This window comes from Chiloscyllium plagiosum, unplaced genomic scaffold, assembly GCF_037043375.1.
Source record: "Chiloscyllium plagiosum isolate Xiang-an unplaced genomic scaffold, Cpla_swu_hap1 HiC_scaffold_3, whole genome shotgun sequence".
Taxonomy (NCBI): Eukaryota; Metazoa; Chordata; class Chondrichthyes; order Orectolobiformes; family Hemiscylliidae; genus Chiloscyllium; species Chiloscyllium plagiosum.
Genome location: NW_028270141.1, coordinates 69,288,431 through 69,303,182, shown reverse-complemented (window position 1 = coordinate 69,303,182; position 14,752 = coordinate 69,288,431). Strand labels below are relative to the sequence as shown.

Here is a 14,752-nt window from a genome sequence, read left to right as displayed (position 1 = left end):
CCTTTTGAAGTGGCCAAGATCTAAGATTAAGACTTTGCAACCTTGTTCTGGATTCCTCCACCAGAGAAAATCATTCTGTGGATATCTTTTTGAATCCTTAAATATTTTCCATGCCTCCATTTGTTCATTACCTAATCTGAAGCATCAAAACCAGTGATAAGTGAGTGATCTGACTCAGTCTTATCGAGGATTCCAAAGCATCACAGATGCCAGGTTTCAGTTAGTTTAATTAATTCCATGTGCTATCAAGAAAAGGCTGAAGGCAGTAGATACTGCAAACACTGTAGGCTCCGACAATATACTGACAATAATTCTGAGCACTTGTGATTCAAAATGAGCTGTGCCCCAAGCCAAGCTGTTCCATAATAGCTATAACAGTGGCATTTACTTGGAAAAGTCAAAAATTGCTCTTTATATCATGTGCATATAAAGCAGAGCAAGTTAACCCAGCCATTTGTCCCCTATCCATTTCCTCCTGATCATCTGCAAAGTGACAGAGGTTGACAGTGCAATCAAGTAAGAGAGTATGGTGCTGGAAAAGAACAGATCAGCCAACATCCAAGAAGCAGGAGAATCGACATTTCGGGCATAAGCCCTTCATCAGGACTCACTTTCTTCTACTTTGCAAGTAACACTTACAAAGAAATAGGTTGCTCACAAACAGTTAGTTTGAGTTCTGGAAGGGTCTGACTTTGTTGTAGCCATTGTCAAAATCCAGAAGCGAGAAAGTGTGACAGCCCTTGACATTGAGCAGCTTTTGAGAAAGTGTGACAACAAGGAGCCTGAACAAAACTGGAGTCAATGGGAATCGGAGGGAAAGGTGTCCACTGGTTGGAGTCATACCTGGCATGAAGGAAGATGAATGTGGATGTTGGAATTAAATCATCAAGACCCAGGTCATCATTGCAGGAGTTCCTCAGGGAGTGTCCTCAGCCCAACCATTTTCAGTTGGTTCATCAATGACCTTTACAAGATCATAAGGCCAGAGATTAAGGATGTCAGTGGTGAGTGCACAGTGTTCAACACCATTTGCAAATCAGATATTGAAGCAGCCCGTTTCATATGAGCAAGACCTAGATAAAATGCAGGCTTATGCTGTTCAGTGACAAGTAACATTTATGCCTTAAAAATGCTAGGCAGTGATAATTTGCAATAACAGAGAAAATAACTATTTCTCTAGATAGTCGATAGCAATTCTATGGATGCTGAATCCACCACTATCAACATCTTGAGGGTTACCATTGACCAGAAGTTGAACACTATTAGTCATCATTGATTGGGTGGGGATCTGGAATGCAGTGCTGAGGAGACTAGTAGTAGCAAGAAACGTCATGCTGATGAGCACTTGAAATGATATAACATTCTAGGCTATGGACTGGAAAATGAAATTTATGTAGATTGGGTCTGTGCTGACCTATGGACAAAAGGGCCTGTTCTATACTGTATGATTCTATATCAATACTGTGTCTGGGTGGCATAGTGCTCAGTGGTTAGCACTGCTGTCTCACAGCACCAGGGACACAGGTTTTCCTGCCTCAGGTGACTGTGTGGGTTTCCTCCCACAATCCAAAGATGTGCAGGTCAGGTGAATTGGTCATGCTAAATTGTCCATAGTGTTGGGTGCATTGGTCAGGGGTAAATATAGGGTGGGGGAATGGGTCTGGGTGGGTTGCTCCTCTTTGGAGGGTCAGTGTGGACTTGTTGGGCCAAAAGTCTTGTTTCCATACTGTTGGGAATCTAATCTAATGAAAAAAAAGAGGTGAGAGGCTAAGAATTCTGTGGCAAGTAACTCACTGCCTGTTTCCTCAATGCCTGTCCATCATCTATTAGGCAGAAGTTAGGAGTGTAATGGAATACTGTCTACTTGGCTTGGTGGTGTACCTCCAACAACACTCAAGAAACTCAGCATAATTTGGGACAAAACAGTGAGCTTGATTGACAACACATTTACCACATTCAATTGAATGGACTTCAATTTGTGCATAGAATAGAATCCTTACATTATGGAAGCAGGCCATTCAGCCCATCAAGTCCATGTCACCCCTCCAAAGAGCAACCCACCCAGACCCACTCCCTACCCTTTCCCTGCATTTCCCATGGCTAACCTACCTAACCCACATATCCATGGACATAGTTGGCCAGTCCACCTAACCTGCATGTTTTTGGATTGCGGGAGGAAACCAGAATACCTGGAAGAAATCTGTGCAGACACTGGAAGAATGTGCAAACTCCACATAGACAGTTGCCTGAGTCTTGAAACAAATGTGGGTCTCTGGTGCAGTGAAGCAGCTGTGCTAGCTACTGAGCCATTGTGCCATCCTATTACTTTCTCCTTTGTTTCACTTAAAGTGTAAGGATATTTTGATGACTGGCCCTTTGTCAGGCTGATAACTAACATACACACATTAGTGTTGAGTCAGTTTATACTCCTTTTTTCTGTTTATCCCTTTTGGGTAAAACACCAGATGACTTTCTGCTGAGAGGGGGCGTGGTCAGCTCCTTTGTTAACTATTGTTAATTTTCTTCTTGTTTGAGTTTTCCCTCAAAGTTTATGGGTGCAACACAGGTCTTTTCCAGGCAGTCACTGAATTTGCAAACATCTGAACAATGAACAAGAGTAGGCCACTTGGCCCAATGAGCCTGCTCTGCCACTTAATTAGGCCATGGCTGATCTAATCTTAACCTCAACTCTACATTCCTGCATATCCCTCATAATCCTTTTGGTAATCGAAAATCTATTTACATCTAGAACATAGAATATCACAGTGCATTACAGGCCCTTTGGCCCTCGATGTTGCACCGACCTGTGAACCAATCTGAAGTCCATCCACCCTAAACTATTCCATTTTCACCCATACATTTATCCAATGACCATTTAAATGTCCTTAAAGTTGATGAGTTTACTACTGTTGCAGACAGAGCATTCCATGCCTCTACTACTCTCTGAGTAAAGAAACTACCTCTGATATCTGTCCTACATCTATCACCCCTCAATTTAAAGCTATGTCCCCTCCTGCTGACCGTCACCATCCAATGAAAAGGCTCTCACTGTCCACCCAGTCTAATCCTCTGATTAACTTGTATGCCTCCATTAAGTCTCCTCTTAACCTTCTTCTCTCTAATGAAAATAGCTTCAAGTCCCTCAGCCTTTCCTCAAGACTTTCCCTTCATACCAGCAACATCCTAGTAAATCTCCTCTGAACCCTTTCCAGAGCTTCCACATCCTTCATGCAATGGGGTGACCAGAACTGCGCACAATATTCCAAGTGCAGCTGCACCAGAGTTTTGTACAGCTGCAGCATGACCTCATGAAACTCAATCCCTCGACCAATAAAAGCCAGTACACCATATGACTTCTTAACAACCCTATCAACCTGGGTGGCAATTTTCAGGGATCAAATGTACAAGTACACCAAGATCTCTCTGCTCATCGACACTGCCAAGAATCTTACCATTAGCCCAGTACTCTGCATTCCTGTTGCTCCTTCCAAAGTGAATCACCTTATGTGCTTCTGCATTAAACTCCATTTGCCAACTCTCAGCCCAGCACTGCAACATCCTTCCGCACTATCCACAACTCCACCGACCTTCGTGTCATCTGCAAATTTACTAACCAATCCTTCTACAACCTTATCCAGGTCATTTATAAAAATGACAAACAGCAGTGGAACCAAAACAGATCCTTGTGGTACATCACTAGTAACTGAACTCCAGGATGAACATTTTTCATCAAACACCACTCTGTCTTCTTTCAGCTGGCCAATTTCTGATCCAAACTGCCAAATCACCCTCAATCCCATACCTCCGTATTTTGGATAATAGTCTACCATGGAGAACGTTCTCAAACACCTTACTGAAATCTATATACACCACATCAACCGCTTTACCCTCATCCACCTGTTTGGTTGCCTTCTCAAAGAATTCAATAAGGTTTGTGAGGCATGACCTATTCTTCACAAAACTGTGTTGACTATCCCTAATCAACTTATTCCTTTATAGATGATTATAAATCCTATCTCTTATAACCTTTTCCAACAACTGAAGTATGGCTCTCAGGACTATAAATTCCAAGGTTGTCTCTACTCCCTACACAGACTCATTTCCTTTGACTAATGCACCTAACACTATGGGCAATTTAGCATGACCAATTCACCTGACCAGCACATCTTTGGACTGTGGGAGGAAATTGGAGCATCCAGAGGAAACCCACACAGACACTGGGAGAATGTGCAAACTCCACACAGACAGTCGCCCGAGGCTGGAATTGGACCCTGGTGCTGGGAGGCAGCAGTGCTAACCACTGTGCCACCGTGCCACCCTGAAAAGGATATTATGAGGGGTTGGAGGGCTTGAGCTATAAGGAGAAGCTGAATATGTCGAGGCTACTTTCCCTGGAGCATCGGAGGCTGGAGGGATGACCTTATAGAAGTTTATAAAATTATGAGCAGTATAGATAGGGAAATAGACAATGAGTTTTCCTTGGGGTGGGGGAGTCCAATGCTAGAGGGAACTGGTTTAAGGTAGAGGGGAAAGTTTTAAAAGGGCCGTAAGGGACAACTTTTTCACGCAGAGGGTGGTGCGTGTATGGATGAGCTGCAGAGAAGATGGTTGAAGCTGATAAAATTACAACATTTAAGAGGCACCTGGATGGGTATATGAATAGGAAGGATTGAGAGGGATATGGGCCAAGTGCTGGCAAATGGGACTAGATTTATCTAGGCTATCTGGTCAACATGGACGAGTTGAATCAAAGGGTCTGTTTCCGTGCTATACATCTCTATGACTCTGTGTTTGAGCTCTGCAACGCCTCACCACTCAGATAAGATGCTTTTTTATTCTATCTGCTAAAATGGACAATTTTACACTTTCCCACATTATACTCCATTTGCTAGATCTGTGTCCACCCACTCAAACTATTTGTCTCCTTATCTAGACTCCTTGTGTCCTCTTCACAACTCACTAAGGGGAGGTGATTATCCATTAATCCAGAGACTGTGATAATGTTTTGGGGACCTGGGTTCAAATCCTGCCATGACAAATGGTGGAATTTGAATTCAATAACTATCTGGAATTAAGTTAAAAATCACACAACACCAGGTTATAGTCCAACAGGTTTAATTGGAAGCACATGAGCTAGTGTGCTTCCAATTAAACCTGTTGGACTATAACCTGGTGTTGTGTTATTTTTTAACTTTGTACACCCCAGTCCAACACCAGCATCTCCGAATCATATCTGGAATTAGTAATCTAATGATGATTATGAAATCATTCTCAATTGTCAGGGAAAGCCCACCTAGTTTACTAATGTCCTTCAGGAGAGAATCTGCTGTCTTTACCTGGTCTGGCCAACATGTGACTCCAGACCCACAGCAATGTGGTTCGCACTTAACTGTCCTCTGGGCAATTAGAGATGGGTTATAAATGTTGGCTTGTCCGGTGACTCCCACATCCTGTAAATGATTTTTTTGAAAAAAAAAATTCCTGCCTATCTTTCTGTCACCAGCAAATTTAGCTACCATCCCTTTGTCCAAATCATTTATATAATAGGAAAGACAGAAAGAGGCAAGAGAGGAGGGAGTAGCATTTTGATTATGGCAAATAATTTTACTCTCATTAGAGAGGATACTTCTGAGGGATCATTTTGGTGAAAATATATGGGTTGAAATTAGAAATAAGAGAGGGATGATCGCCTTGATGGGATTGTACTATAGGTTCCCCCAGTAGTCAGAGGGAAATTGAGAAGCAAATTTGTAGAGATCTCCAATATATGTAAGAATAATCTGGTTGTAATAGTAGAGGATTTTAATTTTCCAAATATTGACTAGGACTGCCATGGTGTTAAAGATTTGGATTGTGAAGAATTTGTTAAACATGTTCAAGAGTCATTTTGTGATCAGTATGCTAATGTTCCCACTAGAGAACTTGACCTTCACTTGGGAAATAAGGTAGGCAAGTGACTAAAGTGATAGTTGTGGAATGTTTTGTGTTATGGACCAGGGCAGATCCCCTCCAAATATGTCAAGAATGTGGCCCAGACCCTAACTTTGCTAGTTGTTTTAAGCAGGTGTAACATGGATAGTCTAGGAGGGTTGCAGTTGGTCAACTCACTTGGTTTTAAATAAAACAGAATTTATTTACAAGATTACTGAGTGAAACGCAAACAAAAAAGTACAGAATACAGAATAACCTATCTGAAAACCCAACAGACAATCCCAACTTAATGATGCTGTTTCAACCAGTTGCAACAATCCCCATAAACACCCCTGAGGCACAAAAGGTAAAGTCAAACACTGAGTCTTACAGAAGTCAGAGTACCATCCTGGACCTGCATCTTTGGATCCAACAGCTTCACAACACTACTGCTAAAAACCAAACCAAACCAGAGAAAAGCTGATATGGGAGAACTGTCCACTACCCTTTCATTGTTTAAGTGCTTTTTTTTCAAAAAAATGGAAGCCTGTTGTCTGAGGCAGTATCTGTTACCTATAATCAAATTTACCCTAAAAACCTTCAACTTAGACTTCTCGGAGTTTGTGTCTTTTACAACCTCTCTGATTTAAAAAAAAGGCCAAGGACAACATAACCTTGTTAAAGGAGCAACATCATCACATTTGGGACTAGTGATCATAATAATATTGGTTTTAGAATATTATGGAAAACTTATCTTTTTCTCCAAAAAGTTAAAAGTTCATTTGGAGAGGTAAGGAATGACTAAGGATAGTCAGCACAGTTTTAGGTGAGGAAAATTGTGTTTCACAAACTTGATTGAGACTTTTAATCAAGCAATCAAAAAGATTGAGGGCAGAGCAGTTGTCATTGTTTACTTGGACTTCAGTAAAGCCTTTGACAAGGTTCCATAAGGTAGACTAATCAGGAAAGTCAGATCATGCTGGATTCAGAGTGGACACAAAATTGGCTTTGTGGTACGAGACAGAGGATGGTAGTGGAGAGTTATTTTTCAGACAGGAGGCCTGTGATCAGGGTTGTTCTACAGGTATTGCTACTAGGTCCACATTTATTTGCTATTTATGTAAATGATTTGGGTGAGAATATAGGAGACCTGGTTGGTAAGTTTGCAGATGCCACCAAATTAGTGATATAGTGGACAGTGGAGAAGGATATCTAAGATTACAAAGAGATCTTGATCAATTGGTTCAGTGGCTTGAGGAGTGGCAGATGGAGTTTACTTTGGACAAATGCGAGATATTGCATTTTGGTAATACTAACAAGGACAGGGCTTAAACAATTAGTAGCAGGTTAGTGTTGTAGAACAGGAAAACCTAGAGGTTCAGGTACTTAATTCTTTGAAATTTAAATCACAGGTAGTCAAGGTGATTAAAAACACATTTAGCATGCTTGCCTTCATTGTTCAGACATTTGATTATCAGAGTTGGGATGCCATGTTGAAGTAGTATAGGACGTAGATGAGGCCTCTTCTGGAGTCCCGTGTGCAGTTTGGTCACTCTGTTATAGGAAGGATAACATTAAGCTAGACAAGGTTCAGTAAAGATTTACCATGATGCTGCCAAGAATGGAAGGTTTGAGATGTAAAAATAGCCTGGAAAGGCTGGGACTTCTTTCATTGGAGCGTAGGAGTTTGAGGGGCGACCTTATTCAGATTTATAAAATCATGAGGGGCATAAATAATGTGAATGACCAAGATCTTTTCCCTAGGATGGGGCAGTTCAAAACTAGGCAGCATATCTTTAAAGTGAGAGGAGAAAGATTTAAAAAGGACATGAGGGTCAACTGTTTTATACAGAGAGTGGTTTGTGTGTGGAATGAACTTCCAGAGGAAGTGGTTGATGAAGGTACAGTTACAACATTTAAAAGATGTTTGGATAAGTTCATGAACAGGAAAGTTTGGACGGATATGGGCCAAGTGTGGGCAAGTGGGACGCGTTTACTTTGGGAATACAGTTGGCGTAGACTGGTTGGACGGACAGGTCCGGTTCCATGCTGTATGGCTCTAAATTGTAAAAAGATGTGTGTAAATTGATTTTATGTGTGTGAATAGTCACCAATTTAGCAGTTGAGGCCAAGTTAAATGTAATGTTCTCAGTGAAAATTAGTACATGTAATTTTATATCAAGTGGGTAACAGCTGGTTATTAGATTATTTCAAGAATCCTTATTTAGTAACTTATGTATTAAATAGTTAAAACAGATACATTTAATTGTTTCCCATTTTATGGCCTATATTCTGTGACAAGCACATTCATGCTATTGACAGGTCTTAAAATGAAATTGTGCAGGTATTAAAAATTAACTTAAATGTATTTACATCATAGGAAATGAAAGTTTCATAGCACTGTTATTCACAAATACAATATTTATAGTATTTCAACAATAAGTTCTGTCAATTCAAATAAAAAAATTATGTTAATTGAATGGTGAATATACTGCATTAAGATTTTAATCAGTGTTTAGAGCTCTTAAATTCGCTTTTTGCTTTGAAAGGCATTAGAATATAGTAGATAAACTAAGTTCATTGAAGTGAGCATAGAATAGAATCAAATGTATGATGCCTGTTAAAATAATGTAAGCAATTAGAGGGAATTTATCCAATATAAAGTATGAATTAAAGGCATTCACACAGACAGAAAAGGGCACTGTGAAACACAACTTTGCAGTATCAATAACAGAAGTTACTGGAAAAACTCAGCAGGTTTGGCAGCATAAGATGTAGGAGCAGAAATTAGGCCATTTGGCCCATTGAGTCTGCTCCGCCATTAAAATTTGGCTATAAGTTTCTCAACTCCATTCTTCCACTTTATCCACGTAACCCTTGATCCCCTTGATAGTCAAGAACCTATCAATCTCTGATTTAAATATACTCAACGATCTGGTCTCCACAGCCTCTGTGGCAATAAATTCCACAGATTCCCCACTCTCTGGCTGAAGAAGTTTCTCCTTATCTCCGTTCTAAAATGTCTTCCCTTTACTCTAAGGCTGTGCCCTTGGGTCCTTATCTCTCCACCAATGGAAACATCTTCCCAACATCCACTCTGCCCATGCTGTTCAGTATTCTGTAAGTTTCGAACATATTTCCACCCCACCCCAATCCTTCTAAACTCTATCGAGTATAGTCCTCAAATGTTCCTCATATGTTAAGCTTTTCATTCCTGGGATCTTTCTTGTGACCCTGCTCTGGACCCTCTCCAGGGCTACTGCTAAGGTATGGGCCCAAAACTGCTTACAATATTCTAAATGTGATCTGACCAGAGCCTTATAAAGCCTCAGAAGTACATCCCTGTTTTTATTTTCTAGTCCTCTTGAAATGAATGACAACATTGCATTTGCCTTTCTAACGACTGACTCATACTGCAAGTTTACCTTAAGTGAGACCTGTGCACTTAAGATTTCTGAATTTTCTCCCCATTTAGAAAATAGTCCATGCCTGTGTTCTTTCTACCAAAGTGCTTGACCAGGCACTTTCCCACCTTGTATTTCATCTGCCAGTTCTATGTCCACTCTTCTAACCAGTTTTAAACTTTCTGCATCCTCCCTGCCTCCTCAATACTACCTGCCCCTCCATCTATCTGCAAACTTGACCAGAATGCCCTCAGATCCTTTATCCAGATAATTAATGTATAAAGTGAAAAGTTGTTGTCCTAACACTGACACTGTGGAACATGATTAGTCACCAGCTTCCACCCTGAGAAGGACCCTTTTATCCCCAATCTCTGCCTTCTGTCGGATAGCCAGTCTCTATCCATGCTAGTACCTGGCCTCTAATACCATGAGCCCTTAGTCTTACTCAGCAGCCTCCTGTGCGGCACACTACCAAAGTCCAGGTAGGTAACATTCATTGGCTCTCCTTAGTTTAACTTGCTCATTATCTCAAAGAATACTAACAGATTTGTCAGGCATGACTTCCCCTTGATGAAGCTGTGTGGACTTTGCCCTATTTTACCATCCACTTCCAAATATTCAGAAATCTCATCCTTCTCAATGGGCTTCAAAATCTTACCAAAGCATATGTCAGGCTAATTGGCCTATAATTTCCTGTCTTTTGCCTTGCTGCCTTCTTAAACGGGGGGGGGGGGTACATTAGTGATTTTCCAGTACTCTGGGACCCTCCCTGACTCCCTGTTATGGACTAGGCCAGAACCCCTCAAAACATTTCAAGAAGGAAGCCCAGACCCGAATTTTGCGAGTTGTTTTAAGCAGGTGTGAACTGGATATTCCAGGAGTGATGCAGCTGGCCCAACCACTTAGTTTTAAACAAAACAAAATTTATTTGCAAGATTACTGAATGAAACATAAACAAAAGAGGACAGAATGCAGAATAACTTAATTTAAAAAACCCAATCAACTCTATTGCAACTTCATGATGCTGTTCCAAATACTGCAACATCCCCATAAATATCCCCGGCAAAAAAGATAAAATCAAACATAGGGTCCTGCAGGAGAAAGAGATGGCAGACAGATTAAGCACGGAATGCATTTTTCTATGCAGCTGTTTCTTTGACCAGCAGCCTCAAAAACTAACAGCTTGCTAAAACGGAAAAAAAACAGAGAGGTTAGCTGGGAGAACTGGCCATTCCCATTTAATTGTACAATTTTGTTTTATACTTGAAAGCCTTTTGTCTGAGGCAGTATCTGTTATCTATAATCAATTGGCCCTAAAACCCATTCAAACCAGACACATCAGATTCTATGCATTTATGACTTCTCTTGCAAAAAAAACAAAGACAAACTAACTTTATTAAAGGAGCGGCATCATCATAAGTAATACCTGAAAGATTACCACGAAAGACTCCACTGTCTCTTCAGTTATCTCCTTCAGAACTCTCGGGTGAAGCTCATCTGGTCCAGGCAATTTATCCACTTTCAGACCTTTTAGTTCTTCTAGCACGTTCTCCTTGGTGATGGGGTGATGGCCACTGTAGTCATCTCTGCCTCCTGACTCTTTTGAATTTTTGGGATATTAATCGTGTCTTCCACCATGAAGACTGATACAAAGTGTTTATTCAGTTCTACAGCCATTTCTTTGTTCCCCATTACTACTTCTCCAGCATCATTTTCCAGCAGTCCAGTGTCCACTTTTGACTCTCTTTCACCCTTTAGATATCTAAAGAAATGCTTGCAATCTTTCCTAATATTGCAGGCTAGCCTTTGCTCAAATTTAATCTTCTCCTTTCTTACTTTTTTCTTCGTTATCCCCTGTTAGTCTTTGGAGGCTTCCCAATCCTCTGGCTTCCCACTGCCCTTCGCTACATTATATGCTTTCTCTTTTGCTTTTATGCAGGTCAGCCACGGTTGCCTCATCCTCTCTTGATCAAATGATTGAAGGATCACAATTGAAATTGGAGTGAATTAGAAGGCAGGAATTAACCCAGAGTTGGGGTTGGAAAGGATAAATTCTATTTTTTATGATTGGCTTTGGGGCAAGCTAGGACTGAGAATGGAGGTACATTAATAATCAGGACCTTGAAAAGTGCTGGGGAATAAGGGTCAACATTTCAGGAACAAGTATATTAAGAGTACTGAATTAAGTATGCAAGAGGCCAGTGATCATACATTTTTGAATTAATGACTTTTTGTGAAGGGCAGTGAAGTGAAAAGGGGTTAGGGCTTTAAAAAAGTAATTCATCCACATAGTAAAGACATAGGTAAGGATTTGGGGTCGAAGAAGTTAAAAAAGGGACATAAACAGGGAATGTACATGAAGATAAATGATGCACAGAAGTACGGTGTTATTATGACACAGGAAGTGGCAATTCAGTCCATCATGCCTGCACCAGCTCTTCAAACAAGCATCATTATCTGGTGCCAATCTCCTGGATTATAACACTATCACACTGGATCAAGAATGATTTATTGTCTCATAAAATACATTATTGCTATGTAGGAAGTGATTCATTTTTATTGTTCATTATGAACTTATGATTATGGCTTGTTCTGTGGTTGATATCTAAAATAAATAATTAAACTAAATATTTAGGCATGAAAATAAGATGGTGGCCTAATTTATTGCAATGTAACATACTGTGTCATCAAGTGTGGATTACAAGTGCACAGCCACCATGCAACTGCATTACCTATTTCAGTTCTGATATCAACAGGACCATGTAGACCTTTTGTCATAAGCAACCTTTTCCGAGATGTTACTATACACCTCTGGAGCAGGTGGGACTTGAACCTGGGCCTCCTGGGCCAGGAAGAGGTACACTACCACTATGCAGTGTAAAAGCCAGTGAAGCCCTCTTGAGAGTGAAATTGTAGTAAATTTCTAAAATTCTGATTTGAATTTGGAACTGATTTTGTAGAGGCTTATTTGCAAAATGCCTCACCCAGTTTCATCTCTGCCCTCTGGATACAGTGTGGACCCATACTAAAGTAGAACAGGAAATATTTCAAAAACATATTTCCTACAACATGTTTGAATCATTAAAGATAAATGTTTCTCATTTAAGTATAAGGTTAACAATTAAAATTAGAGTTGGAATAAATAATTTGCTGCCAATCTTAGTTACTATCTTACACACTACTGTTAGCCTTAGAATTGCACTATGCACTAAAAGTAAAGAAGTAGGAGGAAGCTCATCAAACGAACAAAGTACATCTATGGAGAATTTAATTTCACCTTTTGTTTATTAAATGAACAAGTCAGCCTTGAAATTTTGTTTTCTAACTTGTCTACTTAACTATTGTTTATTTTTATAGGATATGTAGACAGCTCTGGGTTAAAACTGCTGTATACACCTGTGTTGAGAAAGTATGATGCTGGAGTTATTGAAACTGGAGTTTGGGTCAGTCTTTACCACATGATACCACCCAATATGCCAAGTTATACTTCACAGGGTCATTGCACCATGGAATGCCTAGAGGAGGTAAGCTCCCATATCGTCCGCTGAGAATAACTATTTATTTCTGAATCTGGCTTTATGTTGATTTGCACTGAGATTGGTTTTAGTGTAGTGACTGAGAAGGAAGACACTGATACTGAGTTGTGGTATTGATGTCCTTGTGCAACAAGTTCACCATTAATCAGAGACATGTTATTCTTTACCAGGTCAGAGTGATAATAGTGAAAATATGTTTGTACTAAATGTATTTGCTTTGCATAGTGCTGTTTCTGGAATCTCTAGTGCCTCTACAAGGATGTTTGCCGACCTCTCAAATTTAATCCGTTCTGAATATAGTAATAGATACACATGAAATAGGAGCAGAAGTAGCCCATTCAACCCTTCAAGCCTGCTGCACCAGTGAACAAGAATATGGCCAATATGTTTGTTTGTGTTCCAATTTTTATATTCCAATCTACTTCCAACTAACTTTTGATTCCCCTGCCTAAGAAGAATCTAACTCCTTCTGCCTTAAGAATATTCAATGATCCCACCTCAACCAGCTTCTAAGAGAGTTTCAAAGTCGGACAACATTCGAAGATTTTTAAAAAAGTCATATCATATGTGTCTTAAAAGGGTGACTGCTATAGTTTAAAGCAGCATCACCAATTTCTGCATGTCCACTTTATCAAGACCATTCAGAATCTTTTATACTTCTATCAAAATAACATTAATTTATTGAAACTTTAGTGAAAACAGGCCCAGCATGTCCGATCTTCCCTCCTAAGACAATCAGCTCATTCCTCTTGTCAATGCTATAAACCTCCTCTGAACTGCATCCAAAACATTTACATCCTTCCTTGAATAGGGAAACCAAAGCTGCACACAGTATTTGTTGTGTGGTCACTTTATAACTGAAATATAACATCCTTATGTTTATGTCTATTCTTGCCAAAATAAAAGTTAGCATTCCAATAGACCTCTGACTTCTTTGCTGTACATGCAAACTAACCTTTTGTAACGCATGCACTAGAACACACAGATCCTTCTGCCCTTGGAATTATACAGCTGTTCTGTGTTTAAGTAATAATCTGGTTTTATATTGTCCCTGTCAAAGTGAACAATTTGACATTTTTTTGATGTTTTACAGCATCTGTCTGCCAGATTTTGCCCACTCATTTAACCTGTTATGGACCAGGCCCAACCCCTCAAAACATTTTTAAGCAGGTACTTTGCTATTTGTTTTAGGTAAGTGTATAGTGGGTATTCCTGGAATGAATTAGCTGGTCCGACTGCAAAGTTTTAAACAAACAGAATTTATTTACAAAATTACGGAATGATACACAAAGAACATAAAACAGAATACCGGATAATTTATCTTACCTAAAAACCCGACAAACTATCTCAATTTAATGATGCTGCCCCAAAGATACTTACAACAATCCCCATAAAAAGACTCCTTAGCACAAAGAGTTAAAAATGACACAGAAAGCTTACAGGTTACGAAGTCAGAAGGAAGGAGAGAGCCAGCAGTTTTTCTGCGCACACACTGCTGCTAAACTGAATCTAAATGAAGGCTCGCTACCCAGCTAGCTGGCCACTCCCCTTTGATTATACCTTTTTTTAAAAGACATGAAAGCCTTAGGCCGGAGGCATTATCTATGGGGGGTGAACAAAGAGGGCCTCAATAAACCTTTCAAGCCCAGCCTAGTTGGAGCCTAGCCAATTTACCCCTCTCTGGGGAAAACAAACTCAAGGACATAGTAACCTCATAAAAAGACTAACATTGTGACAAACCTACCTGCATTCTTGTTATGTCCTCTTTTGTTCCTTAAAAATGAATTTTGAATAGATTTCTTGCCTTGCTCTTTTATTACTATAAATGGTGTAATTTTGCCAGGGTTTGCAAAATGGTAATATCTGAAATAAAAACTTGACCAGTTTTAAACCATTTTTAGT

The 14,752-nt window shown here is 39.9% G+C and overlaps 1 protein-coding gene across 3 annotated transcripts in view; it reads left to right on the top strand.

Annotated features, from left to right (window-relative positions):
* moxd1 (monooxygenase, DBH-like 1) overlaps nucleotides 1-14,752 on the top strand; it is a 91,380-nt gene that overhangs the window by 57,554 nt on the left and 19,074 nt on the right. For all 3 annotated transcript variants that reach the window (XM_087980171.1, XM_043683260.2, XM_043683269.2), the window contains one exon: nucleotides 12,672-12,838. In XM_087980171.1, the coding sequence (XP_087836297.1) occupies nucleotides 12,672-12,838 (167 nt within the window). The remainder of the gene's footprint in view (nucleotides 1-12,671; nucleotides 12,839-14,752) is intronic.